Below are 26,747 nucleotides of genomic sequence, written 5' to 3'. Positions count from 1 at the left end.
GTAGTGGTGTAAAAGGTGGGGGGTGCAATGCAAATAGTCTGGGTAGCCATTTGATTAGCTGTTCAGGAGTCTTATGGCTTTGGGGTAGAAGCTGTTCAGGAGTCTTATGGCTTTGGGGTAGAAGCTGTTCAGGAGTCTTATGGCTTTGGGGTAGAAGCTGTTCAGGAGTCTTATGGCTTTGGGGTAGAAGCTGTTGAAAAGCCTTTTGGTCCTAGACTTGGTGCTCCGGTACCGATTGCCGTGTGGTAGCAGAGAGAACAGTCTATGACTAGGGTGGCTGGAGTCTTTGACAATTTTGATACCACCTGATATAGAGGTCCTGGAAGGCAGGAAGCTTGGCCCAAGTGATGTACTGGGCCATACGCACTACCCTCTAGTGCCTTGCGGTCTGAGGACGAGCAGTTGCCATACTAGGCAGTGATGTAACCCGTCAGGATGCTCTCGATGGTGCAGCTGTCAAACCTTTTGAGGATCTGAGGACCAATGCCAAATTAGCTACGGAGCTAGTTAATTCTCTTCAGACAGAACTGAAGTCGAGAGGGGATGAAACACTAGCTACCATAACATGTCAGTTACACTACTAGCTCAGCACTGGGAATATCAGTTACCTTGCCAGCTACATCAGTCAAATAAAGAGTAGCCAGTTTCTGCTTTGCTTGCTTTAACTCTGAGAAAAAGTGCAACACAGAGACAGCAGCACCGTGCTGGTCAGAAGCTTTGCCTTCACACGGCCTGTCCGCACGCTCTGTGGTGTCCACACAGTGGCTGAAACCGACAAACAGCCTAGCCGACTACTCTGAGGCGTCCACATGGTCCTAAAGTACACAGATGCAGCTTTTTTGTATCACAGTGCAATAATAAAAATGTTAGAATGTGGGGGGGGGGTCATGTCCACCCCGTCCCCAGTGAAAGTTGCGCCCCTAATGGGTCCTCATGAGCACCACTGAAATTAGAAACATGTCTGTGCTCTGACAAGCCACCATTTCCTCCTCTGGCTATAATTTCAGTACCCACATTCTGTTACAGGAACACTGGTGTTTTTGTTCGGGGAATACAAGCTAACTAGTAACCTTTGTACTCCATACACATCAACAGTGTAATATCAGGATGGAGTTAATGACAAGGAACATACAGTAGAATTACGTGATGTTGTCACATGCGCCGAATACAACAGGTGTAGGTAGACCTTACAGTCAAATGCTTACTTACGAGCCCCTGCAGTTTTGAAAAAATGGATAAGAATAAGAGATAAAAGTAACAAGTAATTAAAGAGCAGCAGTATAGAAAATAACAATCTATATAGGGTGGTGCTGTTACAGAGTCCATGTGCGGGGGCACCGGTTGGTTGAGGTTGTATGTACATGTAGGTAGAGTTAGTTAATTAAAGTGACAATGCATAGATGACAACAGAGTGGCAGTGGTGCGGGGGGGGGGTGCAATGCGAGTAGTCTGGGTCGTCATTTGACTAGATGTTCAGGAGTCTTATGGCTTGGGGGTAGAAGCTGTTTAGAAGCCTCTTGGACCTAGACTTGGCTGGAGTCTATGACCATTTCTTTAGGGCCTTCCTCTGACAACGCTTGGTATAGAGGTCCTGGATGGCAGGAAGCTTGGCCCCAGTGATTTACTGGGCCGTTCGCACTACTCTCTGTAGTGCCTTGAGGTTGGAGGCCGAGCAGTTGCCATACCAGTTATGCAACCAGTCAGGATGCTCTCAATGGTGCAGCTGTACAACCTCTTGAGGACCCATGCCAAATCTTTTCAGTCTTCTGAGGGGGAATAGCTTTTTGTCGTGCCCGCTTCACGACTGTCTTGGTGTGCTTGGACCATGTTAGTTTGTTTGTGATGTGGACACCAAGGACCTTGAAGCTCTCAACTAGAGGTCGACCGATTTAATCGGAATGGACGATTTTTGTGTTTTTTTTATATTTTATTTTTTATTTTAAATTACTGCCATTTCAAGTTCTTAACAATCGAAATCTGTATTTTTGGGCTCTGATTTGTAAATATTTATATATTTTTATTTTATTTTTTTGTACCTTTTTATTTAACTAGGCAAATCAGTTAAGAAAACATTCTTCTTATTTTCAATGACTGCCTAGGAACGGTGGGTTAACTACCTTGTTCAGGGGCAGAACGACAGGTTTTCACCTTGTCAGCTCGGGGGATCCAATCTTGCAACGTTACAGTTAACTAGTCCAATGCTCTAACCACCTGATTACATTGCACTCCACGAGGAGACTGCCTGTTACGCAAATGCAGTAGAAGCCACGGTAAGTTGCTAGCTAGCATTAAACTTATTAAACTTAAAAAAAACAATCAATCATAATCACTAGTTAACTACACATGGTGGTTGATATTACTAGTTTATCTAGCGTGTCCTGCATTGCATGTAATCGATGTGGTGCGTATCGTTGCTCCAATGTGTACCTAACTGTAAACACCAATGCCTTTATTAAAATCAATACACAGAAGTATATATTTTTAAACCTGCATATACAGTGCCTTGAGAAAGTATTCGGCCCCCTTGAACTTTGCGACCTTTTGCCACATTTCAGGCTTCAAACATAAAGATATAAAACTGTATTTTTTTGTGAAGAATCAACAACAAGTGGGACACAATCATGAAGTGGAACGACATTTATTGGATATTTCAAACTTTTTTAACAAATCAAAAACTGAAAAATTGGGCGTGCAAAATTATTCAGCCCCTTTACTTTCAGTGCAGCAAACTCTCTCCAGAAGTTCAGTGAGGATCTCTGAATGATCCAATGTTGACCTAAATGACTAATGATGATAAATACAATCCACCTGTGTGTAATCAAGTCTCCGTATAAATGCAAAAGATTTTCCAAGCTTAAACATCCCAAGGAGCACTGAGCAAGCGATAATATTGAAATGGAAGGAGTATCAGACCACCGCAAATCTACCAAGACCTGGCCGTCCCTCAAAGTCAGGGTATATGCAACGGTTTGGGCAGCTTAGCTTATTGTTAACTAATTTGCTAGAAAGTTACATTGAAGGTTGTGCAATGTAACAAGAATATTTAGACTTAGGGATGCCACCCGTTAGATAAAATACTGAACGGTTCCGTATTTCACTGAAAGAATAAACGTTTTATTTTCGAAATGATAGTTTCCGGATTCGACCATATTAATGATCAAAGGATCGTATTTCTGTGTGTTATTATAATTAAGTCTATGATTTGATAGAGCAGTCTGACTGAGCGATGGTAGGCAGCAGCAGGCTCGTAAGCATTCATTCAAACAGCACTTTCGTGCGTTTTGCCAGCAGCTTTTCGCAAGCACAGCGCTGTTTATGACTTCAAGCCCATCAGCCTACTGGCTGGTGTAACCGATGTGAAATGGCTAGCTAGTTAGCGGTGGCACACATTGCACTTTTCCTTCTCCAACACTTTTTGTTTTTGCATTATTTAAACCAAATTTAACATGTTTCATTATTTATTTGAGGCTAAATTGATTTTTATTCATGTATTATGTTAAAATAAGTGTTAATTCAGCATTGTTGTAATTGTCATTATTACAAATACATTTAAAAGAATCGTCCGATTTAATCGGTATAGGCATTTTTTGGTCCTCCAATAATCTGTATCGGTATTGGCGTTGAAATATCATAATCGGTCGACCTCTACTCTCAACCTGCTCCTCTGCAGCCCCGTCAATGAGAATGTGGGCGTGCTCTGTCCTCTTTTTCCTGTAGTCCACAATAATTTCCTTCGTTTTGGTTACGTTGAGGGACAGGTTGTTGTCCTGGCACCACACGGCCAAGTCTCTGACCTCCTTCCGATAGGCTTTCTCGTTGTCTGTGATCAGACCTACCACTTGTGTCATCAGCCAACTTAATGATGGTGTTGGAGTCGTGCCTGACCATGCAGTCATGAGTGAACAGGGAGTACAGGAGGGGACTGAGCACGCACCCCTGAGGGGCCCCTGTGTTGATGATCAGTGTGGCGGATGTGTTGTTACCTACCCTTACCACCTGGGAGCGGCCCGTCAGGAAGTCCAGGATCCAGTTGCAGAGGGAGGTGTTTAGTCCCAGTGTCCTTAGCTTATTAATGAGCTTTGAGGGCACGATGGTGTTGAACGCTGAGCTGTATTCAATGAATCGAATTCTCACATAGGTGTTCCTTTTTGTCCAGGTGGGAAAGGGCAGTGTGGAGTGCAATAGAGACTGCATCATATGTATACATTGTAAGATGTTTATTAATAGGCAAAGCATTTGGTACAGAGTATGATTTGACCAAGTGACAACCATGGTCTAACATACTCATCAAAACAATGTTTAAGAAGTTGGGCTATTGTATTAGTAGCTAGCTATATTGCCTTAAAGGTATTGGTTTACATTGTAGCTAGTGCCCATCACTGACACAGACAATAGTTGCTTTCCTTGGCTCCCTACAAAAAGCTTTAGGACCAACTGTTATATTGGTTGTCTAATAGCCATTGGGGATACTTGTAAACATTACAGCTAAGTCCTTCCAGCTGTTAGTTAGCTAGCTAACTGCATTACGAGCTAGCTAACTGCATTACGAGCTAGCTACTTACTACCTAACCTTTAGTCTTCAGATAATTAGGTTATCAGAAAAACAGCTGAATGGTAGCTAGCTAGCTAATTACATGTACTTTTGTGCTTGAAACAACTTTGGAACCAATTGTCCACAGTATCTAATTGTTACCGGTAGCTAGCTACTTGGCTTTATTGGTCCAGTGAGTAGGTTAGTCAGCCTCTAGCTTTGCTGGGTAAAAATCCAGTATTCTTGCTAAACTAATTCATCTTTGATCATTCAATTTTGTTGCAGAAGTGGGAGGATGGAGAGTGGATGGTCCGTAACCTTGTCGTAGCGACCGGTCACTGTGCTGTGCTCCTTAGCGATTGGCAAAGCCACCCTTGACCCTGGCTGTTTGGTTTGTTCACAAATCGCAGATTGTGTCCTGTGCCATAGACTGTATAGGCTGTGCAAACATAGGAAGGTGGAGATTAATCTATATTTATATGCGCCATACGTCGGTGTTAGGAGGGTGGAACTAAACAAGTATTTCCGCACTAGAACAGGATTTAGGTCGAAATAGTGGCGGTAACTTCCTCTGGACGGGGCATTTAATTCACTCGGTCACTGCTTGGCGGTATCATTCTCAAGGAACGAGGAACTGGAAATCAATGAAGATCCACGTCCCAATGTTGCTGTATTCTTTGGGAGGGATGAGGTAAGCAGAAATGCTTTTAGGGTATTATCATGAAGTAGCCTCTCAAGGTTAGGTAAAATATCTACTTAAGGAAGCTGATTTCCATGGTTGGAAGAAGAGTGCAGAGTGATATTGGATGGAGCAAAAACATTTTGCAACCCTGCATCTCATGTTATGAACTTTGGACCCAGAAAATAATTTATCATTTGTTTCATAGCTTGCTTTGAACAATACCTCAAGTGTGGTTGAAAACCAGAGTTTCAGTATGTGTGGGGTCCGGACTTTGTTTCGGTCTTTGAATCCAGATGGTCCCTGTGAAGCTTATAAGGTTTTGTGTGTATCTGAGTCATATATATTTTACGCTAGACTGGCTCATGACTCATATTTGTACAGTAGAACGGTGAATGGGAAACTCTTGGCACCAAATTACAGCAAGGCAGCATTTAGGAAGGGTGGTTAGGATAACTCCATCTGTATCGACCATATTTTTGGAGGTTTGTCTGACATCAGTTTACTACAATTGCTGCAAAGAATTGCTGGCCACTGGCTAAATCAGTCAGCTGGAGCACATGCGGTGAATGTTGTGACAAATGCTTGTAGACTGTCTTAGGAGAATCTTAGAGGGCTTGTGTTGTGTGACTCTCAGCTCGTGGTGGGCAGGGAGCTGAGATTTAAGTCTGAGAACCCAGGTGGCGATCTCGTTAGCGTCAGCGCTTGTGTTGAGTAATTCGGTTCCGCTAACGAGACAGTGTTTTTCAGCTTTTATGTTTTATTGTTTTCCTCTCTTTTTTTGGGGGGGGGGTTAATTGCCAGGATCAAAATGACTATTTGACGAGCTCTTATGAGAGATGGTATTTCTTCTCTCCTGATAGAACGGGTTTGTAGGAAATGTCTAGAAGTGGGATGTGGATTTAAAGTCAATCATGTTCACGTAATAAGCCCAGTGGCATCGTAACCAAGCTTGCTTCCTATAGTCCAATCTCAGAGGTCAAGTTAAGGTCAGCGGCAGCCCTGTTTTCAGAATTTCACTCACTGACATGTTTTCATCTTATTTTCCATTTTCAAAAAATGGAACCCCCCTAAATTGTAGGATTCAACAAGTTGACCACTAGTCTATGGTCGTGCTCAATAAGCGTGGGTACTCAACTGTCATCAAAATCTCAATTCAGTAAGTAAATTCAGACTGAGGCAAAGGGAGGGGGATAGGATCTGTTGAATTCAGTGATATTGGGAACAAGGACATAGTGGCGCCAGCTGGACCTTCTTGGTGAAGCACAAAACTAATTTCCCAAATCCCCCGGAGACCATTCAATCGTTGGTTGGTACAGTGGTGCACGGTCTCAGCTGGAGTCAGAGAGTGTGTGTGTGTGTGTGCATCTTACAGGAAAGGCTTCTTAGTAGTGTGAGACCTCATCAGCCTGACCTACCTCCATAATGGAGTGGCTCCACCTATCTGCTCTGTTAGGATGTCTCCTGAACTCCTCTCTCGCCCCTCTTACTCCACACTGGGATTCAGCCTATTTATAGCATCGTACTGAATAATGAATCACCTGCAGTCAGGAGGTTGTTCCCTTCCTCCTTGCACACACACACACACACACACACACACACAGAGAGAGATGCAAATCACACACCTGCTACCTACAAACACACACACAGATAGTAGGCACACACTGACACACCTGTGTCCACAAGGACTTGTGGCAAGATAAACGCTATCAATGCCAAAGATAAGAAGGAAAAAAAAAACTCTCTCCTCGAGAGAACGTTAGGAAACAGAAGTTTCCCAGAGCTGACGATGTGCCTCAAACAACACGATCTCATTCAATATTAGCCGTGGGAACGATTCAGACATGTCAGTAAGGCAAGGCAACACGAATGCTACAGAATGTGTGGCTTTCATTGTGTCCTTGGTCAGACACTAACTGGACCTCCTCCCTCTCCTTCCCTCCAGGCGCTGGATGTGGACCGCAGCGTGCTGTACAAGATGAAGAAGTCCGTCAAGGCCATCTACACCTCGGGTCTGGGTGAGTCCGAAAGGTTAACACTCATTTGCAGTCACAACACCATAGCGCTCCCATCTGATGAAAGGTCAGAGTTCAGAGTCACCTGTGACGGTCATCACGGGAACTCGATAAGCTAGTCCATGTACCTGGTCGCCGCGGTGGGGTGTGTGTGGGCCAGAGTATGACAGGGTTTAGGGTCGGCGTGTTTTTCGGTCAAATGAGAGGAGAGGATGACCTCCGTTTGAAGATTCATGGCCCTGCCTTAACTCTATGTTCTCCAAACGCACGGTATGGAGTAGAGAACAGCAACGCTGACTCCCTCTGTCAATGCTTACTACGGTAGGGTTTAAACTGAGGAATCCATATCTACTGGAAGATGGCCACGGGGAGACTGGCTTAATTAGTGTGTGCTTGTTTTGGGTGGGTTGCAAGTGTGTGTGTGTGCACGGAGCTCATCAGCATGCTCACTCTGGCTGGCTGTGACAGTGTGGGGTGTTTCCAGCGCCTTGTCTTTGGGCTGTGTGACAGGGTCCTGCTGAGAGCGTATGGAACGATTTTCTCTCTCTTTGCTGAGCTGGGCCTTTTTTGGGAACACTGTTACCTCTGTTCAAGGGAGGACAGCTGTCTACCCCAGACCTTGGAGGAACAGGTGTACCAGGGAACACCCTTTGTGTGAGTACTTGTGAGTGTACGGGGGCAAAAGGGGGACAGTGTTGCTCTCTTCCCCACTACACCATGTTCTAATGGAGTTCCAAGCACTCATTTCATCTCCTTCCTCTCTTCCCGGTATCCTGAAACAGTGCCTTTGTGTCACTAAACAACATTGCAGGCGTGTGTGTGTGTGTGTGTATACAGTATGTGTGGATGCCTCTGGTGGGAATTTTGACTTTTTTTTTTACCAGTTGGTTACTAGGCAACATGCATAATTTGCTGTGGTATCACCGTCAATAACGGGTTGAATTCATGTTGTTGGCTGAATCCTTTCCAAAATAAGGGGCTTAAATTCTTTAAAACCACATTAAGCGTTTTAAGCACTTTCAATAAGGGGGCTTTATGGACCTCTTAACACTGACAATCTTAATTGTTACTTCGACAACAGAATATTCAGTACAGAAAACGCACTATAGATTCATCTTGTTTCTGACTTTTGGTTTTGTTGACAAAGGCAAGTTGGAGATACAATTTGTATGTAAATGTGATGGCTTTGCTAGCGTGTAAACGTAGCTGGGAAGTTGGAGATTAAAATGTAATATAAATTTGATGGCTTTGCTTGCGTGTCAATGCAGCTAGCAGTTCGTGATTGTGATTTTAGATTACTATTCCCCGAAGGTGCCAGTAGAAGCCATTGCCCCTTCGAGAAACCTAGTAACTACATAGACGTTCAGTGCAGTAATAGTCAGTGCATAACAGGAAGGTTTCGATAACATACATATTTTTTGTGCTTATTGTCACATACAAGGTGCAAAGAAATGTTTTACAGTGTCGGCCATAGTAGTACGGCACCCCTGGAGTAAATTAGGGTTAAGTTCCTTGATCAAGGGCACATCGACAGATTTTTCACCTTGTCGGCTCGGGTATTTGAATCCCCAACCTTTCGGTCACTGGCCAAGTGCTCTAACTGATAGCCTACCTGATTTGAGTGGCGTTGGAGGCCCGCTGTAAATCTGAGTCCTGGTTAAGTGAGAGATGAGTCTCTCCTGAAGGCGTTCAGTCTGTGATCCTCACAGATAAACCTCTACTACTGGTTAGCCTCAGAAAACGAAATTGTCAAGACCTCAGCACCCAGGTTCATTACACCCCTGTCTGCTCTGCTGTCAGACGTTTGACAGCCATGTCGGAGACCTGTAGGTAACGTTAGGACTACAGGGGTGTGTCGTATTCAGTAACTCTGGACTTATTGTCAGTACGACCTTTCAAGTAGTCTTGTTCATTTCATGAGGCGGACGTGTCAAGAATGCCGTCGAAACATGGAAGTAGTTGTACTGCTCTGGCCATTGACGTAAAGGACCGTTGTGAATGAAGAGATGTTCTGAAGTCATCGCTCACATTTTAGATTTGAAACGGTCCTTGACATTCCACTATCGTGTTCTTTCACGTTGTGGATCCCCCCTTGTCGTCATTCATCTGGACGGGCCCTTTCTGAATGTACCCTCAGTCAAAGAGGAACAGAGGTTGATTGATTACATAAGAGGAGAACTTGGTGACCTTCCAGTCTTCCTGAGAATGAGTGCTGTGAATTAAGACTTTTGATTTAGCGGAGCTGTGGGAGTCAATTTTCTGGCCCTTCCTGGAGGGATTGCTAACCTTGACCATTAAGAAGAATGTAAATGTAAGACATTTCAACAGCTCGTCATCATTGTCAGTGAGATTCTGTGTTAGTATTTTCCAGTCAGGGGGTCTATGAAACTTTTGAGTCTGTGCTGCTTGGTATTCTAATGTGGGCTAGAGGCGCTGAACTGAACCTAAAACATCTCACCCAGGTTCCCTTCCCTACCCACAATCTTAGTCAGTCGCCTGGGCTTCACTCTCCTTTGGTGAAATATTCATCCATGACAGTTGGTGCGAATCGGGAGACATCTCTCTCTGCTCTGTCGCTCTTTCAATCTGTGTAGCTGCCTGCCCTCCTTTGCTTTTGGCATGCTGCTTTCTGAGAGAACTATTCTTGTCCATTCGACAACATGGCTGGCTTCTCATAACCACGACCTTGACATGCCCAGGTTATGATGTTATTCCATACGCAAAGTTCATGTCTCGAAGACTCTTGCTCCAGACTCATGCCATTTGGACGTTGTGTTAACTTTTGACCTGACCAGGCCCTCCAGCAATACTGACAAGCTGTTTTATCTTGGGCCTCCCTCTGGCTCTCCATCACTTCCTCTCTCCATTCTTACACTCAGGTAAAAATGCTAGCTTTTGAGAAGATGACAGCTATGTTGTCAAATGGACAGTGTTTTTTATTTTTTCTTCTTCTCAGAAAACAGCATCCCAGAGATTTCTGACCTGTTACAGTTGATTTGAGGAGCTTCTCTTGCTTGTCTTGAACAGTCGATCAGGCAGGCAGTCGATCCGGCAGGCAGTCAACCAGGTTGGCAGTCGGTCAGTGGCAGTCGAGCAGAGAAGATGATGCGTGCCTCCTTCACCATGGACACAGCCATCCTGCTGGAGGACAGGGGCCGAGTGGAGAGCCCGGTCAGACTGACAGAACTGGAGCGGAATGTCCCCTTGCCCCGCCTCATGGCTTCCCTGGTGCCGTCTATCAGTCTGCCCATCACTGGACCTGCAGATCTGTCACCCTATCGCCACTCTATTGGCCCGCAGGCTAAAATAAGGAAGTAATACTTTATTCAAACCCCCAGAGTTTTTAATCTGGCTGTTTTATATTCAGACACAGCTGTTGGTCTAACTGATGGTGCTCTGCTGTATGCACTGTTATGCCACTGGGATAGATCTGTTTTTCTGGCTAAACCTTGTCACGATGAGCCCATGGCTCCACAGGCAGGCATCACACCCATGATAATGAGTACACTGCTACTTAGTACTCGCTTGCATACACGTGTTGTAAACGGTGAGGAATATAACATGCATGATACATACTGGAAGCACACAGCCACATACTGTGGATACGGACACAAACAAACTCATGTTGTCATTCCCCTTGCAGTCTTGCTTTTTTCCCCCATTTTTTAAATTTTTTTATTTTTTATTTTACCTTTATTTAACTAGGCAAGTCAGTTAAGAACAAATTCTTATTTTCAATGACGGCCTAGGAACAGTGGGTTAACTGCCTGTTCAGGGGGAGAACGACAGATTTTGTACCTTGTCAGCTCGGGGATTTGAACTTGCAACCTTTCAGTTACTAGTCCAATGCTCTAACCATTAGGCTACCCTGCCGCCCATCACAAGCCACACACACACTTTATCGCCAAGCTGCCAGGTAACGGAGGGAATTAGGCTTCCAGAAGCACTAGTGTAACTATACTGTGGATGGATGTGCCTGAACTGCAGGTAGAGGCCACTGAGAGCTACAGAAGCAGCAGGACTGCCATAACGCCCATTTTACTCCTCTGTCCTCTCCCACTGAGCTCTCCCCTAATGACCACCCCTCTCTCCTCCAATCGGTGGTCCTCTGGGTAAACCTTAACGGCCAAATTGTGAAAAGGGTGTTAAGTCCAGCAGTATTTATTCAGCCTCCGTGGACAGTGTGGTCCTAAGCTGGAAATAGATGGGGATGTGGACATAGAGTTTTGTCTGTGCTGAAACCTCCAGCAAAGTAAGCTTGTGATTGACCAGCCCTAGAGAGAGAGAGTTTGGGTTGAGGAAACAGAAGCTAGGCTACTATCTGTTGATTAAACAAAGATCTGTCTGGTGGAGCGGACAATGCTGGAATAACAACACCCCACCACTCTCTATGCTGTCAGATTATCCACCGCAGGGGACGTCTCTGTGTGTTACTTTTGTTCTTGCAGATCTACAGTTGGTTTGTTCTGTGTGTTTTTGTATGCGTTGAGTTGTCAAAGAACTGTGTGTCTGCCTGTGTGTGGATTTTCAAAGGGCTTTCAATGGGTGAATTGTGTCACCTTCTCCCTCCTTTTCTAGATTCCCATATAACAAGGGGCCACCATTTCCTGAGGGCCTCTGCCACAGACAGTAACCCAAGTCATTCCCTCGATTCATCCACAACAGCAGAACCCAGCCCTCCATGTCATGTAATCACTGACTATCCCTGGCTGTGACGAAAAGAGACAAGAGACAGCGTAGGAATGCACTGGGGGGGTGGCGGCACACACACACAGTACACTGACGTGTCCGTCTGCTGGGGTTGCATTACAGTAAACAGGAGACTAGCCATGTGGGCTTTACGCCGGGTGTTTCTGTCATGGGTGGATAGTTGAGGCACCGAGAGGCCCTGGTCTCAGGTGCCACTAGAAAAAACAAAAGCCCAGGCAGTGCCCGCTGGCGACACACAGGCCAGGGCGACCCACAAAAAGCAGCTGGGTTTGCTGCCTAAACAGTCTGCGTGTGTTTGAACGTGTGTTGTCGCGTCAGCCACCTATGGCCAGAGGTGAGCAAGGGTAAATGAAACCGCAACCCATGGGGTATTCAACGGTAGGTCCCATTCAGGTCACTTGACTAGATTGTGGGTTCTCTAAAAGCAGGAAAAATGTCCTTCAGTAGACAATTTGACTTTGGGATTAGGGTTTAAAAGCCTTTAAAAAAAAATTTTAATCAAGGACTTTCAACTAGCTTGTTAAATCTATGCCTATGAGCTCAGAGGACTCCAAACGCAATCGTTCATGTTTATCTTGCGGTAGGATTTTTTTGATCTGCTGGTTCTAGACATGATTCATCCACCTTGATCTTATTGCATCACCATAGATGAGTTGTAGTTCTTCAATTTCACGTGTGAACACGTTCAAAGTTGGACGTGTGTGTGACAGTCTGTCTGGACAGATGCTGTGCGATAATGTGTTCCGCTGAGTCATTCTCTGGGGGCAGATGCCTTGGGGTGTCGATACTCGCACTCCTCCGCATCTCTCTCTGTCTCTCGCTCGCTCTCTCACTGTCTCACTCTGTCGCTCGCTTTCTCTGTCGCTCGCTTTCTCGGTCTCTGTCGCTTTCTCTCTGTCTCTGTCGCTTTCTCTCTGTCTCTGTCGCTTTCTCTCTGTCTCTGTCGCTTTCTCTCTCTCTGTCGCTTTCTCTGTGTCTCTGTCGCTTTCTCTGTCTCTCGCTTTCTCTGTCGCTCGCTTTCTCTGTCGCTCGCTTTCTCTGTCGCTCGCTTTCTCTGTCGCTCGCTTTCTCTGTCGCTTTCTCTCTGTCTCTGTCGCTTTCTCTCTGTCTCTATCGCTTTCTCTCTGTCTCTGTCGCTTTCTCTCTGTCTCTGTCGCTTTCTCTCTGTCTCTGTCGCTCTCTCTCTGTGGCGCTCTCTCTCTGTGGCGCTCTCTCTGTGGCGCGCTCTCTCTCTCTGTGGCGCTCTCTCTGTCTTTCCACCTCAAAAAGCACAAGAAAGAGGATTTCAACACTCACCTTCTCCGATTGTTCTGAAATCATTTCTGTAGTTGAAAACAGATAAGATTTAGTGTTCCTGCAACATTATTTTGTTGAAATTTAACTTCATCTCTGTGAAATGTAGCTAATTGATTGCACCTACATTGGCCATTTTTAAATGATAACATTCAAGAAATATAGTACCGATTTGGACCCGAAACAATTCTAAACAATGAGTAAGACATGAGGATTCCTACAGCGAGTATACCGCATCGCTTCTCTGTGTGACAAGTAGTATAGAGGTATGGCTCAGAGTATTTTGTTTTTCTTCTTCATTCTATATAATGCATTCTCAGTGAATTTGGTGGGGTCCCCATTCAGATAAATTAGTCATTGAAGTTGTTAGCTTTATTTCCCATCGTATATCCTGATATTACTAGGTTCTGACTATTAGATGGCGATGCTCCTGTTATTGGGTGGATTTGTGCCACAAATGCTAAAAAGTTAGCATTTGAAACAGTGGCCAAGTAAACAAAACCAAAGCATGGACTGCTGTCATACCTTTTCCATAGACTGCTTACAGGGTAAGGAAAGCAATATGTAATTTGGGTGAACGTTCCCTTTTACAAATCACCTAATAGTAGGAACAGCACCGTCTAGTGGTCAGAACCTGGTAATATCAGGATGTAGGACATAAACCTAAACTTCAATGACTACTTTCTCTGAACAGGGGACAAGACCCACCAAATTCACTGAGAAAACATTACATAGGATAAAGAAACAATATTCAGAGGCGCAGCTCCGTACTACTTTAAAAAAAAAACTCTCAATTGAATTCAAAGGGCGTTATTGGCATGGGAAACATTTCTTTATATTGCCAAAGCAAGTGAAGTAGATAATATACAAAAGTGACATAAACAATAACAATTAACAGTAAACATTACACTTACAGAAGTTCCAAAAGAATAAAGACATTACTAATGTCATTATGTTTATATACAGTGTTGTAACGATGTACAAATGGTTAAAATACAAACGGGAAAATAAATGAGCATGAATATGGGTTGTATTTACAATGGTGTTTGTTCTTCACTGGTTGACCTTTTTCTTGTGGCAACAGGTCACAAATCTTGCTGCTGTGATGTCACACTGTGGTATTTCTGTAAGAGGTGCGTAAACTGGCTGCAGGGAAGTCAGGTGCAGGAAAGCAGAAATGGGTAACAACCCCCTGCAGTTTAATGAGGCAAAACAAACTGCACTCAAAACAACAAAATACGGGTTGAAAGAACCCTTCACAAACCAGTCTGAAGTGCACAAACACTTCACAACAAACAGTTCCACACACTGACATGGAAGGAACCGAGGGTTATAGGTACATCAAGTAATGAAGGGATGGAAACCAGGTGTGCGGGAAAACAAGACAAAACAAATGGAAAATGAAAGGTGGATCGGCGATGGCTAGAACACGGGTGATGCCGAACGCCGCCCGAACAAGGAGAGGAACCGACTTCGGCTGAAGTTGTGACAATTTCACCCAGTAGATATGGAAGTTGATCAAAATTGGGTTTGTTTTCAAATTCTTTAGATCTGTGTAATCTGAGGGAAATATGTCTCTCTAATATGGGCATACATTGGGCAGGAGGTTAGGAAGTGCAGCTCAGTTTCCACCTCATTTTGTGGGCAGTGAGCACATAGCCTGTCTTCTATTGAGATCCAGGTCTGCCTACAGCGGCCTTTCTCATTAGCAAGGCTATGCTCAATGAGTCTGTACATGGTCACAGCTTTCTTTAAGTTTGCGTCAGTCACAGTGGTCAGGTATTTTGCTCTGGAAAGAATTACCAAAAAAACCCAATGTGTCAAGTAATTATCTTTTTGTTTTCTCATGATTTGGTTGGGTTTAATTGTGTTGCTATCCCGGGGCGCTGTGGGGTGTGTTTTGTGTTTGTGAACAGAGCCCCAGGACCAGCTTGCTTTGGGGACTCTTCTCCAGGTTCATCTCTCTGTAGATGATGGCTTTGTTATGGAAGGTTTGGGAAGCGCTTCCTTTTAGATGGTTGTAGAATTTAATGGCTCTTTTCTGGATTTTGATAATTAGCAGGTATCGGCCTAATTCTGCTCTGCATGCATTATTTGGTGTTCTACTGGGGATATTTTTGCTGAATTCTGCATGCAGAGTCTGTTTGGTGTTTGTCACATTTTTGTGAATCTTGGTTGGTGAGCGGACCCCAGATATCACAACCATAAAGGGCAATGGGCTCTATGACTGATTCAAGTATTTTTAGCCAAATCCTAATTGGTATGTTGAAATGTATGTTCCTTTTGATGGCATAGAATGCCCTTCTTGCCTTGTCTCTCAGATCGTTCACAGCTTTGTGGATGTTACATGTGGCGCTTAGGTTTAGGCCAAGGTATGTATTTGTTTTTGTGTGCTTTAGGGCAAAGGTGTCTAGATGGAATTTGTGGTTGTGGTGACTGGACCTTTTTTGGAACACCATCATAGGTCTTGCAGAATCTGTGCAGCAGATCTATTTGCTGCTGTAGGCCCTCCTTGGTTGGTGACAGAAGCACCAGATCATCAGCAACAGTAGACATTTGACTTCAGATTCTAGTAGGGTGAGGCTGGGTGCTGCAGACTTTTCTAGTGCCCTCGCCAATTCGTTGATATATCTGTTGAAGAGGGTGGGGCTTAAGCTGCATCCCTGTCTCACACCCACGGCCCTGTGGGAAGACGTGTGTGTTTCTTTGCCTATTTTAACCTCACACTTGTTGTTTGTGTACATGGATTTTATAATGTAGTATGTTTTACCCCCAACACCCCTTTCCATCAATTTGTATAGCAGACCCTCATGCCAAATTTAGTCGAAGGCTTTTTTTGAAATCAACAAAGCATGAGAAGACTTTGCCTTTGTTTTGGTTTGTTTGTTTGTTTGTCAATTAGGGTGCGCAGGGTGAATACGGGGTCTGTCGCACGTTAATTTGGTAAAAAGCCAATTTGACATTTGCTCAGTACATTTTTTTCACTCAGGAAATGTACAAGTCTGCTGTTAATGATAATGCAGAGGATTTACCCAAGGTTGCTGTTGACTCATATCCCACGGTAGTTATTGGGGTCAAATTTATCTCCACTTTTGTGGATTGGTGTGATCAGTCCTTGGTTCCAAATATTGGTGAAGATGCTAGAGCTAAGGATGATGTTAGAGTTTTAGTATAGCCAATTGGAATTTGTTGTCTGTATATTTGATCATTTCATTGAGGATACCATCAACACCACAGGCCTTTTTGGGTGGGAGAGTTTTTTTTATTTTTTATATTGTCCTGTATTTCATTCAAGGTAATTGAATGAACCAAGGACTTCCCACACTGCCCCTACTCGGATGGTATCGCGCCGTCCCAACCTTCGCTCTCTCTCCCCCGCTACTCTTTCCTCTTCCATCCTTTCATCTCTTCCCTCTGCTCATACCTTCTCCAACCTTTCTCCTGACTCTGCCTCCTCAACCCTCCTCTCTTCCCTTTCTGCATCCTTTGACTCTCTATGTCCCCTATCCTCCAGGCCGGCTCGGTCCTCCCCTCCCGCTCCGTGGCTCGATGACTCATTGCGAGCTCACAGAACAGAGCTTGCGGAAATGGAGGAAAACTCGCCTCCCTGCGGACCTGGCATCCTTTCACTCCCTCCTCTCTACATTTTCCTCCTCTGTCTCTGCTGCTAAAGCCACCTTCTACCACTCTAAATTCCAAGCATCTGCCTCTAACCCTAGGAAGCTCTTTGCCACCTTCTCCTCCCTTCTGAATCCTCCTCCCCCTCCCCCCCCTCCTCCCTCTCTGCAGATGACTTCGTCAACCATTTTGAAAAGAAGGTCGACGACATCCGATCCTCGTTTGCTAAGTCAAACGACACCGCTGGTTCTGCTCACACTGCCCTACCCTGTGCTCTGACCTCTTTCTCCCCTCTCTCTCCAGATGAAATCTCGCTTCTTGTGACGGCCGGCCGCCCAACAACCTGCCCGCTCGACCCTATCCCCTCCTCTCTCCTCCAGACCATTTCCGGGGACCTTCTCCCTTACCTCACCTCGCTCATCAACTCATCCCTGACCGCTGGCTACGTCCCTTCCATCTTCAAGAGAGCGAGAGTTGCACCCCTTCTGAAGAAACCTACACTCGATCCCTCCGATGTCAACAACTACAGACCAGTATCCCTTCTTTCTTTTCTCTCCAAAACTCTTGAACGTGCCGTCCTTGGCCAGCTCTCCCTCTATCTCTCTCAGAATGACCTTCTTGATCCAAATCAGTCAGGTTTCAAGACTAGTCATTCAACTGAGACTGCTCTTCTCTGCATCACGGAGGCGCTCCGCACTGCTAAAGCTAACTCTCTCTCCTCTGCTCTCATCCTTCTAGACCTATCGGCTGCCTTCGACACTGTGAACCATCAGATCCTCCTCTCCACCCTCTCCGAGTTGGGCATCTCCGGCGCGGCCCACGCTTGGATTGCGTCCTACCTGACAGGTCGCTCCTACCAGGTGGCGTGGCGAGAATCTGTCTCCTCGCCACGCGCTCTCACCACTGGTGTCCCCCAGGGCTCTGTTCTAGGCCCTCTCCTATTCTCGCTATACACCAAGTCACTTGGCTCTGTCATAACCTCACATGGTCTCTCCTATCATTGCTATGCAGACGACACACAATTAATCTTCTCCTTTCCCCCTTCTGATGACCAGGTGGCGAATCGCATCTCTGCATGTCTGGCAGACATATCAGTGTGGATGACGGATCACCACCTCAAGCTGAACCTCGGCAAGACGGAGCTGCTCTTCCTCCCGGGGAAGGACTGCCCGTTCCATGATCTCGCCATCACGGTTGACAACTCCACTGTGTCCTCCTCCCAGAGCGCTAAGAACCTTGGCGTGATCCTGGACAACACCCTGTCGTTCTCAACCAACATCATGGCGGTGGCCCGTTCCTGTAGGTTCATGCTCTACAACATCCGCAGAGTACGACCCTGCCTCACCCAGGAAGCGGCGCAGGTCCTAATCCAGGCACTTGTCATCTCCCGTCTGGATTACTGCAACTCGCTGTTGGCTGGGCTCCCTGCCTGTGCCATTAAACCCCTACAACTCATCCAGAACGCCGCAGCCCGTCTGGTGTTCAACCTTCCCAAGTTCTCTCACGTCACCCCGCTCCTCCGCTCTCTCCACTGGCTTCCAGTTGAAGCTCGCATCCGCTACAAGACCATGGTGCTTGCCTACGGAGCTGTGAGGGGAACGGCACCGCAGTACCTCCAGGCTCTGATCAGGCCCTACACCCAAGCAAGGGCACTGCGTTCATCCTCCTCTGGCCTGCTCGCCTCCCTGCCATTGAGGAAGTACAGTTCCCGCTCAGCCCAGTCAAAACTGTTCGCTGCTCTGGCCCCCCAATGGTGGAACAAACTCCCTCACGACGCCAGGACAGCGGAGTCAATCACCACCTTCCGGAGACACCTGAAACCCCACCTCTTCAAGGAATACCTAGGATAGGATAAGTAATCCTTCTCACCCCCCCCCTTAATGACTTAGATGCACTATTGTAAAGTGGCTGTTCCACTGGATGTCAGAAGGTGAATTCACCAATTTGTAAGTCGCTCTGGATAAGAGCGTCTGCTAAATGACTTAAATGTTAATGTTAAATGAGAATCCAGTGGGTTCTGGTAGTCTTTAATAGTTGATTCAAAGATTTTGTATTTGATCATGTATATGTTTTTGCTGTTTTGTTCTTTTGTTATAGAGGCAAAAAATTGGAGAAGTGGTTTACTCAAACATCTCCATTTTGGATAGATAATTCTTTGTTTTCCAATTTTCCCAGAAGTGGTTAGTCTACGGATTCTTCAATTACATTGAGCTGATTTCTGACGTGCTGTTCCTTTTTCTGTAGTATATTTCGGTATTGTTTTAGTGATTCACCATAGTTCTCGAGGGAAGGTCTCTGGGTTGTCATGACAACTCTCCCTGCACCCAACCAGTGCCTCAAATCCCAGTGTTCCTCTCCACCTCTGGTTTATTAGCTGTGAGCAGCACTTAATGAAGTGTGGGTCTGAGGCTAGGTGACATCTGTCAGGCCTGCTTTATGGACTTCCCTTTTGTTGCTTGAAGTGGTGCTGCTGGGTTTGATTAGTTGAATTGCCAACTTCCTGTTCCCCCCCCACACACACATGCGCGCGCGCACGGGTGGGATCTCTCTCTCTTAGGTTTGACCTTTTATTTTTTTATAAATACCACAGCCATATGTATTAGCTTTAGTTTTAGAAGCAACCTAACTGTAACATGTACATTTTAGTCATTTAGCTAGTATATTAGGTTCTTTTGAAGTTGTGTGAACATACGTTTTTGTTTTCCTATTGCTTCTGGGAACGAAGCCTTGAGATGTATTTTTTTTTTTACACCTTTTTTCTCCTCAATTTCGTGATATCCAATTGGTAGCTAGTCTTGTCCCATCGCTGCAACTCCCATATGGACTCAGGAGAGGCGAAGGTCGAGAGCCATGCGTCCTCCGAAACACGACCCTGCCAAGCCTCACTGCTTCTTGACACACTGATCGCCTAACCCGGAAGCCAACTCGCACCAATGTGTTGGAGGAAACGCCGTTTAACTGGGGACCATGTCAGCGAGCATGCGGCCGTCCCGCCACAAGGAGTCGCTAGAGCGCGATGGGACAAGGACATCCCGGCCGACCAAACCCTCCCCTTACCAGGACGACGCTGGGCCAATTGTGCACTGCCTCATGGGTCTCCTGTTCGCGGTCAGCTGTATCAAACCCAGGTCTGTCGTGATGCAATGCCTTAGACCACTGCGCCAGTCGGGAGGCCTTGGAAGTGAGGTCTTCACCTGTTCTGGGCAAGGAGAGTTTAGGTTCTGAGAATGTTTCTTTTATGGTTCCCTGAAAGTTAATTTTTGGGTTTTAATGTTCTGAGATTTCAATGTTTTTTTAACTCTTACAAAACTGTGCATTTTTGTAAATTCAAACAGACCTGATTTCAAAGGAAACAAGCATTCATTAAGATCAGGTGTGGCCAATTAGTGGTGCGGCCAACACACCTGAACACACTTAATTAACAAGAGAGAGGATAGAGTTTTGTTGACGCTGAGAACGGATGTATGTTTTTAAATAACATTCTTAGAAGTACAGAAATTTACACAGAAGAACGTTGTTTCTTAACATTCTCTGAATAATTGGAGAAAATTACTTTTAAATAGAACCTTAAGAAAACCTATAGGAAACATTATGGCAAGGTTGTATGCAAAATAACCATAGGACAAACACGCTCTTTAAAAAAAGCTACATTTGGTTCTCAGAACGTTATGTGCCAGCTGGGTTCCAATCAGGAAGTGCAAACTGTAACCAGTGACACTGTCAGTTTTGTCTATCGACTCCCAAAGTCTGATGAATGGCAACTTTCATGAGAAAGAAGAATTACATCTCATTGTACGAGAGAGTTTGATGCTCCGTCTGCACAATTGAACCCAGACAGTGTAACCATAGTTCCCTTTTAACTGGGTGACGCCAGTCTCTCGCTCTTCCTCTTTCAAGGCCTTTTGTTTTTCTCATCCCCGCCACATGGCCGCTGCTCTGGAGTCACTCCAGTGTGACGACACAGGCTGTGTCCCAAATGGGACCCTGTTCCTTATATAGTGCACTACTTTTGACCCATCCCCATTTGGGATGCAGTCACCGTCTTCTCCAACTCGCTCTCTCTCCCTGTCCCATTGTGTCCTTGTTTCCCAAAGACAATGCCAGAGAGATGGAGGGGGGGGGATATGGAAGTGAATGGAATTCCACACACACTGCACTGTGCACTCTAACCAAGGCCCCTATTTATTATTCATTGATTGCCATGTAAGGATCAGAAAAAGTGTGCGTGTGGTCCATGTGTATGTCCATCAGTGGTGTAAAGTACTTCAGTACAGATACTTTAAAGTACTACTGAAGTAGGTTTTTTGGGTATCTGTACTTGACTATTTTTAACTTTTACTTCACTACATTCCTAAAGAAAATCATGTACTTTTTACTTCGTACATTTTCCCTGACACCCAAAAGTATTTTGGATGCTTAGCACGACTGGAAAAGGGTCCAATTCACTCACATATCCCTGGTCATCCTGACTACCTCTGATCTGGTGGAAGCAGACATGCTTCGTTTATAAATGATGTTGGAGTGTGCCCCTGGCTCTCTGTACATTTTTTACATTTAAATAACAGTTTGCTTTATATAAGGAATTTGATACTTAACTATGTTAAACCAAATACTTTTAGACTTTTACTCAAGTAGTATATTACTGGGTGACTTTCACTGTAACTTGAGTCATTTTCTATTAAGGTATCATTACTTTTACTCAAGTATTACAATTGGGTACTTTTTCCACCGCTGATGTCCATACCCGAAGGACAGGCTGGCAGAGTGATTGTTAATATGCACACTGGCTTGGTGCTGGCAGAGTGATTGTTAATATGCACACTGGCTTGGTGCTGCCGTGTTCATCCCTTCTTTCTCTCCTCTTCTTCCAGCCCATGTGGAGAATGAGGAGCAGTACACCCAGGCTCTGGAGAAGTTTGGGGAGAACTGTGTCTACAGGGACGACCCCGACCTGGGTTCTGCCTTCCTCAAGTTCTCGGTCTTCACCAAGGAGCTCACCGCCCTCTTCAAAAACCTGGTGAGAGGAAAGACTGAGATGAACCCCGTTTTGTTCTATTATGCACCTTCAAACTAATTATTTGTTCTGAATGAGGAAAAGTCTACCAGCTTTAGGAATTTAGAATGAAATAAGTGTTTTGCGGCTGCCGAGAATCAAAGCCAGGAGATTCCATCTTCTGACTCCAACATGGCAACCGAGTTCCATACCTGGTAACCCACCTGGTCAGTTCTTGAGACGACACATATTAAATCAACAGTGAATCCGCTCTCTGTGTAAATTGACATTGTTCTTGTGGTGAGGCAAAATCCTCTAGAATGACTCTGTCAGGTGTTTCTAATAAAGCTTGGGGGTTGTTTGAATCTATATTGGATTCAAAGTGGGGTCTCTGTAAATTGGATCCAGCAGGTATTTGGTCTTCAAGTAGCACTTTGGACGTTGTGATGGAAAACTGATCTACCCCAAAGGCCTCCGATTCCCGATAACAGTCTGACCCCAGAGTATACGCACACAATTAGAGCAGGATGGAAATCTCTCCATGTCCCTAGGGTAGGAATTCCACATGCACACACATGCCTTTTATTCCACAGCAGATCCAGTGCCTTCAGAAAGTACACTACTTAACCAAAAGTATGTGGACACCTGCTCATTGAACATCTCATTCCAAAACCATGACCATTAATATGGAGTTGGTCCCCCCTTTGCTGCTACAACAGCCTCCACTCTTCTGAGAAGACTTTCTACTGGATGTTGGAACATTGCTGCGGGGACTTGCTTCCATTCAGCCACAACCATTAGTGAGGTCGGGCAAGGTTGGGCGATTAGGCCTGGCTCGCAGTCGGCGTTACAATTCATCCCAAAGTTGTTCGATGGGGTTGAGGTCAGGGCTCTGTGCAAGCCAGTCAAGTCTTCCACACCAATCTCGACAAAGCATTACTGTATGGACCTCACTTTGTGCACGGGGGAATTGTCATGCTGAAACAGGAAAGGGACTTCCCCAAATTGTTGCCACAAAGTTGGAAGCACAGAATCATCTAGAATGTTATTGTATGCTGTAGCATTAAGATTTCCCTTCACTGGTACTAGGGGGCCTAGTCCGAACCATGGAAAAACAGCCCCAGACCATTATTCCTCCTCCACCAACCTTTACAATTAGCACTATGCATTCGGGCAGGTAGCATTCTCCTGGCATCCGCCAAACACAGATTCGTCCGTCAGAGTGTCAGATGGTGAAGCATGATTCATCACTCCAGAGAATGCGTTTCCACTGCGGTGAGCTTTACACCACTCCAGCCGACGCTTGTGTGCGGCTGCTTGGCCATGTAAACCCATTTCATGAAGCTCCCGACAAACCATTTTTGTGCTGACGTTGCTTCCAGAGGCAGTTTGGAATTTGCTGAGTGTTGCTACCGAGGAATGATTTGTACGCGCTTCAGCACTCGGGGACCCTTTGTGTGAGCTTGTTTGGCCTACCATTTCATGGCTGAGCCGTTGTTGCTCCTAGACGTTTCCACTTCACAAAAACAGCACTTACAGTTGACCGGAACAGCTCGAGCAGGTCAGACACTTGACGAACTGACATCCTATGACGGTGCCACGTTTGAACTCACGGAGTTCTTCAGTAAGGCCATTCTACTGACAATGTTTGTCTATGGAGATTGCATGGCGGTGTGATCAATTTTATACACCTGTCAGCAACGGGTGTGGCTGAAATAGCCGAATCCACTCATTTGAAGGGGGTGCACAGACTTCTGTGTTTATGATGTATTCACACCCCTTGACCTTTTCCACATTTTGCTGTCTTAAAGCCTGAATTTAAATTGGATTATATTGTCATTTTTGTCACTGGCCTAGACACAATACCCCATAATGTCAAAGTGGAATTATGTTTTTGAAATTGACAGATTCATTAAACAACGAAATGCTGAAATGTTTTGAGTTAGTAAGTATGCAACCCATTTTGTTATGGCAAGCCTAAATAAGTTCAGGAGTAAATATGTGCTTTACAAGTCTCATAATAAGTTGCATGGACTCACTCTGTGTGCAAGAATAGTGTTTAACATGATTTTTGAATGACTGCCTCATCTCTGTACCCCACACACACAATTATCTGTAAGGTCCTTCAGTCACAATCAGTGAATTTCATACAAAGATTCAACGACAAAGACCAGGGAGGTTTTCTGATGCCTCGCGAAGAAGGGCACCTATTGGTAGATGGGGTTAAGATTTTTTTTTTTAAAGCAGACATTGAATATCCCTTTCAGCATGTTGATGTTATCAATTACATTTTCGATGGTGTATCAATACGCCCAGTCACTACAAAGCTACAGGCGTCGTTCCGAACTCAGGAAACCGCGCTGGGATTTCACCATGAGGCCAATGGTGACTTTAAAACAGTTATAGAGTTTAATGGCTGTGATAGAAGAGAACTGTGGATGGATCAACAACATTGTAGTTACTCCACAATAGTAACCTAATTGATAGTGAAAAGAAGGAAGCCTGTACAGAATAAAAATATTCTATAACATGCAGCCTGTTTCCAACAAGGCACTAAAGTAATCCAGCACAAAAAGTGGCAAAGCAATTCACTTCTTGTCCGGAATACAAAGTGTTTTATGTTTGGGTCAAATACAACACATTACTAAGTACCACTCCATATTTTGAAGCATACTGATGGCTGCATCATGTTATGGGTATACTTGTAATTGTTAAGGAATGGACCTAAGCACTAGACACTGGGAGATGAATTCACCCTTCAGCAGGACAATAACCTAAAACACAAGGTCAAATCTACACTGAAGTTGCATAAGGACATTGAATGTTCCTGAGTGGCGGACTTACAGTTTTGACTTAAAAAATAAAATGTATATATGCAATACTCAAAAAAAAGGGAACACTTAAACAACACAATGTAACTCTATCACACTTCTGTGACATTAAACTGGCCACTTAGGAAGCAACACTGATTGACAATACATTTCACATGCTGTTGTGCAAATGGAATAGACAACAGGTGGAAATTATAGGCAATTAGCAAGACACCCCCAATAAAGGAGTGGTTCTGCAGGTGATAACCACAGACCACTTCTCAGTTCCTATGCTTCCTGGCTGGTGTTTTGGTCACTTTTGAATGTTGGCGGTGATTTCACTCTAGTGGTAGCATGAGACGGAGTCTACAACCCACACAAGTGGCTCAGGTAGTGCAGCTCATCCAGGATGGCACATCAATACGAGCTGTGGCAAGAAGGTTTGCTGTGTCTGTCAGCGTAGTGTCCAGAGCATGGAGGCGCTACCAGGAGACAGGCCAGTACATCAGGAGATGTGGAGGAGGCTGTAGGAGGGAAACAACCCAGCAGTAGGACCGCTACCTCCGCCTTTGTGCAAGTAGGAGCAGGAGGAGCACTGCCAGAGCCCTGCAAAATGACCTCCAGTAGGCCACAAATGTGCATGTGTCTGCTCAAACGGTCAGAAACAGACTCCATGAGGGTGGTATGAGGGCCCGACATCCACAGGTGGGGGTTGTGCTTACAGCCCAACACCGTGCAGGACGTTTGGCATTTGCCAGGGAACACCAGATTGGCAAATGCGCCACTGGCGCCCTGTGCTCTTCACTGATGAAAGCAGGTTCACACTGAAAACATGTGACAGAGTCTGGAGACGCCATGGAGAACGTTCTGCTGCCTGCAACATCCTCCAGCATGACCGGTTTGGCAGTGGGTCAGTCATGGTGTGGGGTGGTATTTCTTTGGGGGGCCGCACAGCCCTCCATGTGCTCGCCAGAGGTAGCCTGACTGCCATTGGGTACGGTGATGAGATCCTCAGACCCCTTGTGAGACCATATGCTGGTGCGGTTGGCCCTGGGTTCCTCCTAATGCAAGACAATGCTAGACCTCATGTGGCTGGAGTGTGTCAGCAGTTTCTGCAAGAGGAAGGCATTGATGCTATGGACTGACCCGCCCGTTCCCCAGACCTGAATCCAATTGAGCACATCTGGGACATCATGTCTCGCTCCATCCACCAACGCCACGTTGCACCACAGACTGTCCAGGAGTTGGCGGATGCTTTAGTCCAGGTCTGGGAGGAGATCCCTCAGGAGACCATCTGCCACCTCATCAGGAGCTTGCCCAGGCGTTGTAGGGAGGTCATACAGGCACATGGAGGCCACACACACTACTGAGCCTCATTTTGACTTGTTTTAAGGACATTACATCAAAGTTGGATCAGCCTGTATTGTGGTTTTCCACTTTTAGTTTTGAGTGTGACTCCAAATCCAGACCTCTATGGGTCGATACATTTGATTTCCATTGATCATTTTTGTGTGATTTTTGTTGTCAGCACATTCAACTATGTAAAGAAAAAAGTATTTAATAAGAATATTTCATTCATTCAGATCTAGGATGTTATTTTAGTGTTCCCTTTATTTTTTTTGATCCATGTATTTACCCTTTTATTTAACTAGGCAAGTCTAAGAACACATTCTTACTTTCAATGACAATCTGGCCAAGCCCAGACGATGCTGGGCAATTTGTGCGCCACCCTAGGAGAGACCCAATCATGGCTGGATGTGATACAGCCTAGATTCGAACCAGGGACTGTAATGACACCTACTTCCACTGAGAGGCGGTGCCTTAGACCGCTGCGCCACTTGAGAGCACCTTAAATCTACTTGAAAATCTATGTGAGGGGGTGCAGCAACTCAATATTAGGAAGGTGTTCCTAAAGTTTGGTCTAGTCAGTGTACGTGGCTATAATGCGGTCCTACACCATTTCCTGGTTTTACAGACAGACCGCTAGAAGGTCAATCATAGTGAAAATTGTTATTTGACCTACTGAGAGAACCTAGGATTTGACCAAATTGTCAGGAGTTTCATGTTTTTTATTTCTGGGAGTAGATTATCACTTTAA

General features: G+C 45.2%; 1 protein-coding gene across 7 annotated transcripts in view; it reads left to right on the top strand.

Moving 5' to 3' along the window:
* asap2a (ArfGAP with SH3 domain, ankyrin repeat and PH domain 2a) overlaps positions 1–26,747 on the top strand; it is a 97,989-nt gene that overhangs the window by 24,203 nt on the left and 47,039 nt on the right. For all 7 annotated transcript variants that reach the window (XM_064954093.1, XM_064954090.1, XM_064954092.1 and 4 more), the window contains exons 2-3: positions 7,156–7,228; positions 21,718–21,863. In XM_064954093.1, coding sequence (XP_064810165.1) covers positions 7,156–7,228; positions 21,718–21,863 — 219 coding nt within the window. The remainder of the gene's footprint in view (positions 1–7,155; positions 7,229–21,717; positions 21,864–26,747) is intronic.

Source organism: Oncorhynchus masou, chromosome 32, assembly GCF_036934945.1.
Source record: "Oncorhynchus masou masou isolate Uvic2021 chromosome 32, UVic_Omas_1.1, whole genome shotgun sequence".
Lineage (NCBI taxonomy): Eukaryota > Metazoa > Chordata > Actinopteri > Salmoniformes > Salmonidae > Oncorhynchus > Oncorhynchus masou.
This window is presented reverse-complemented; position numbering and strand designations above follow the sequence as displayed.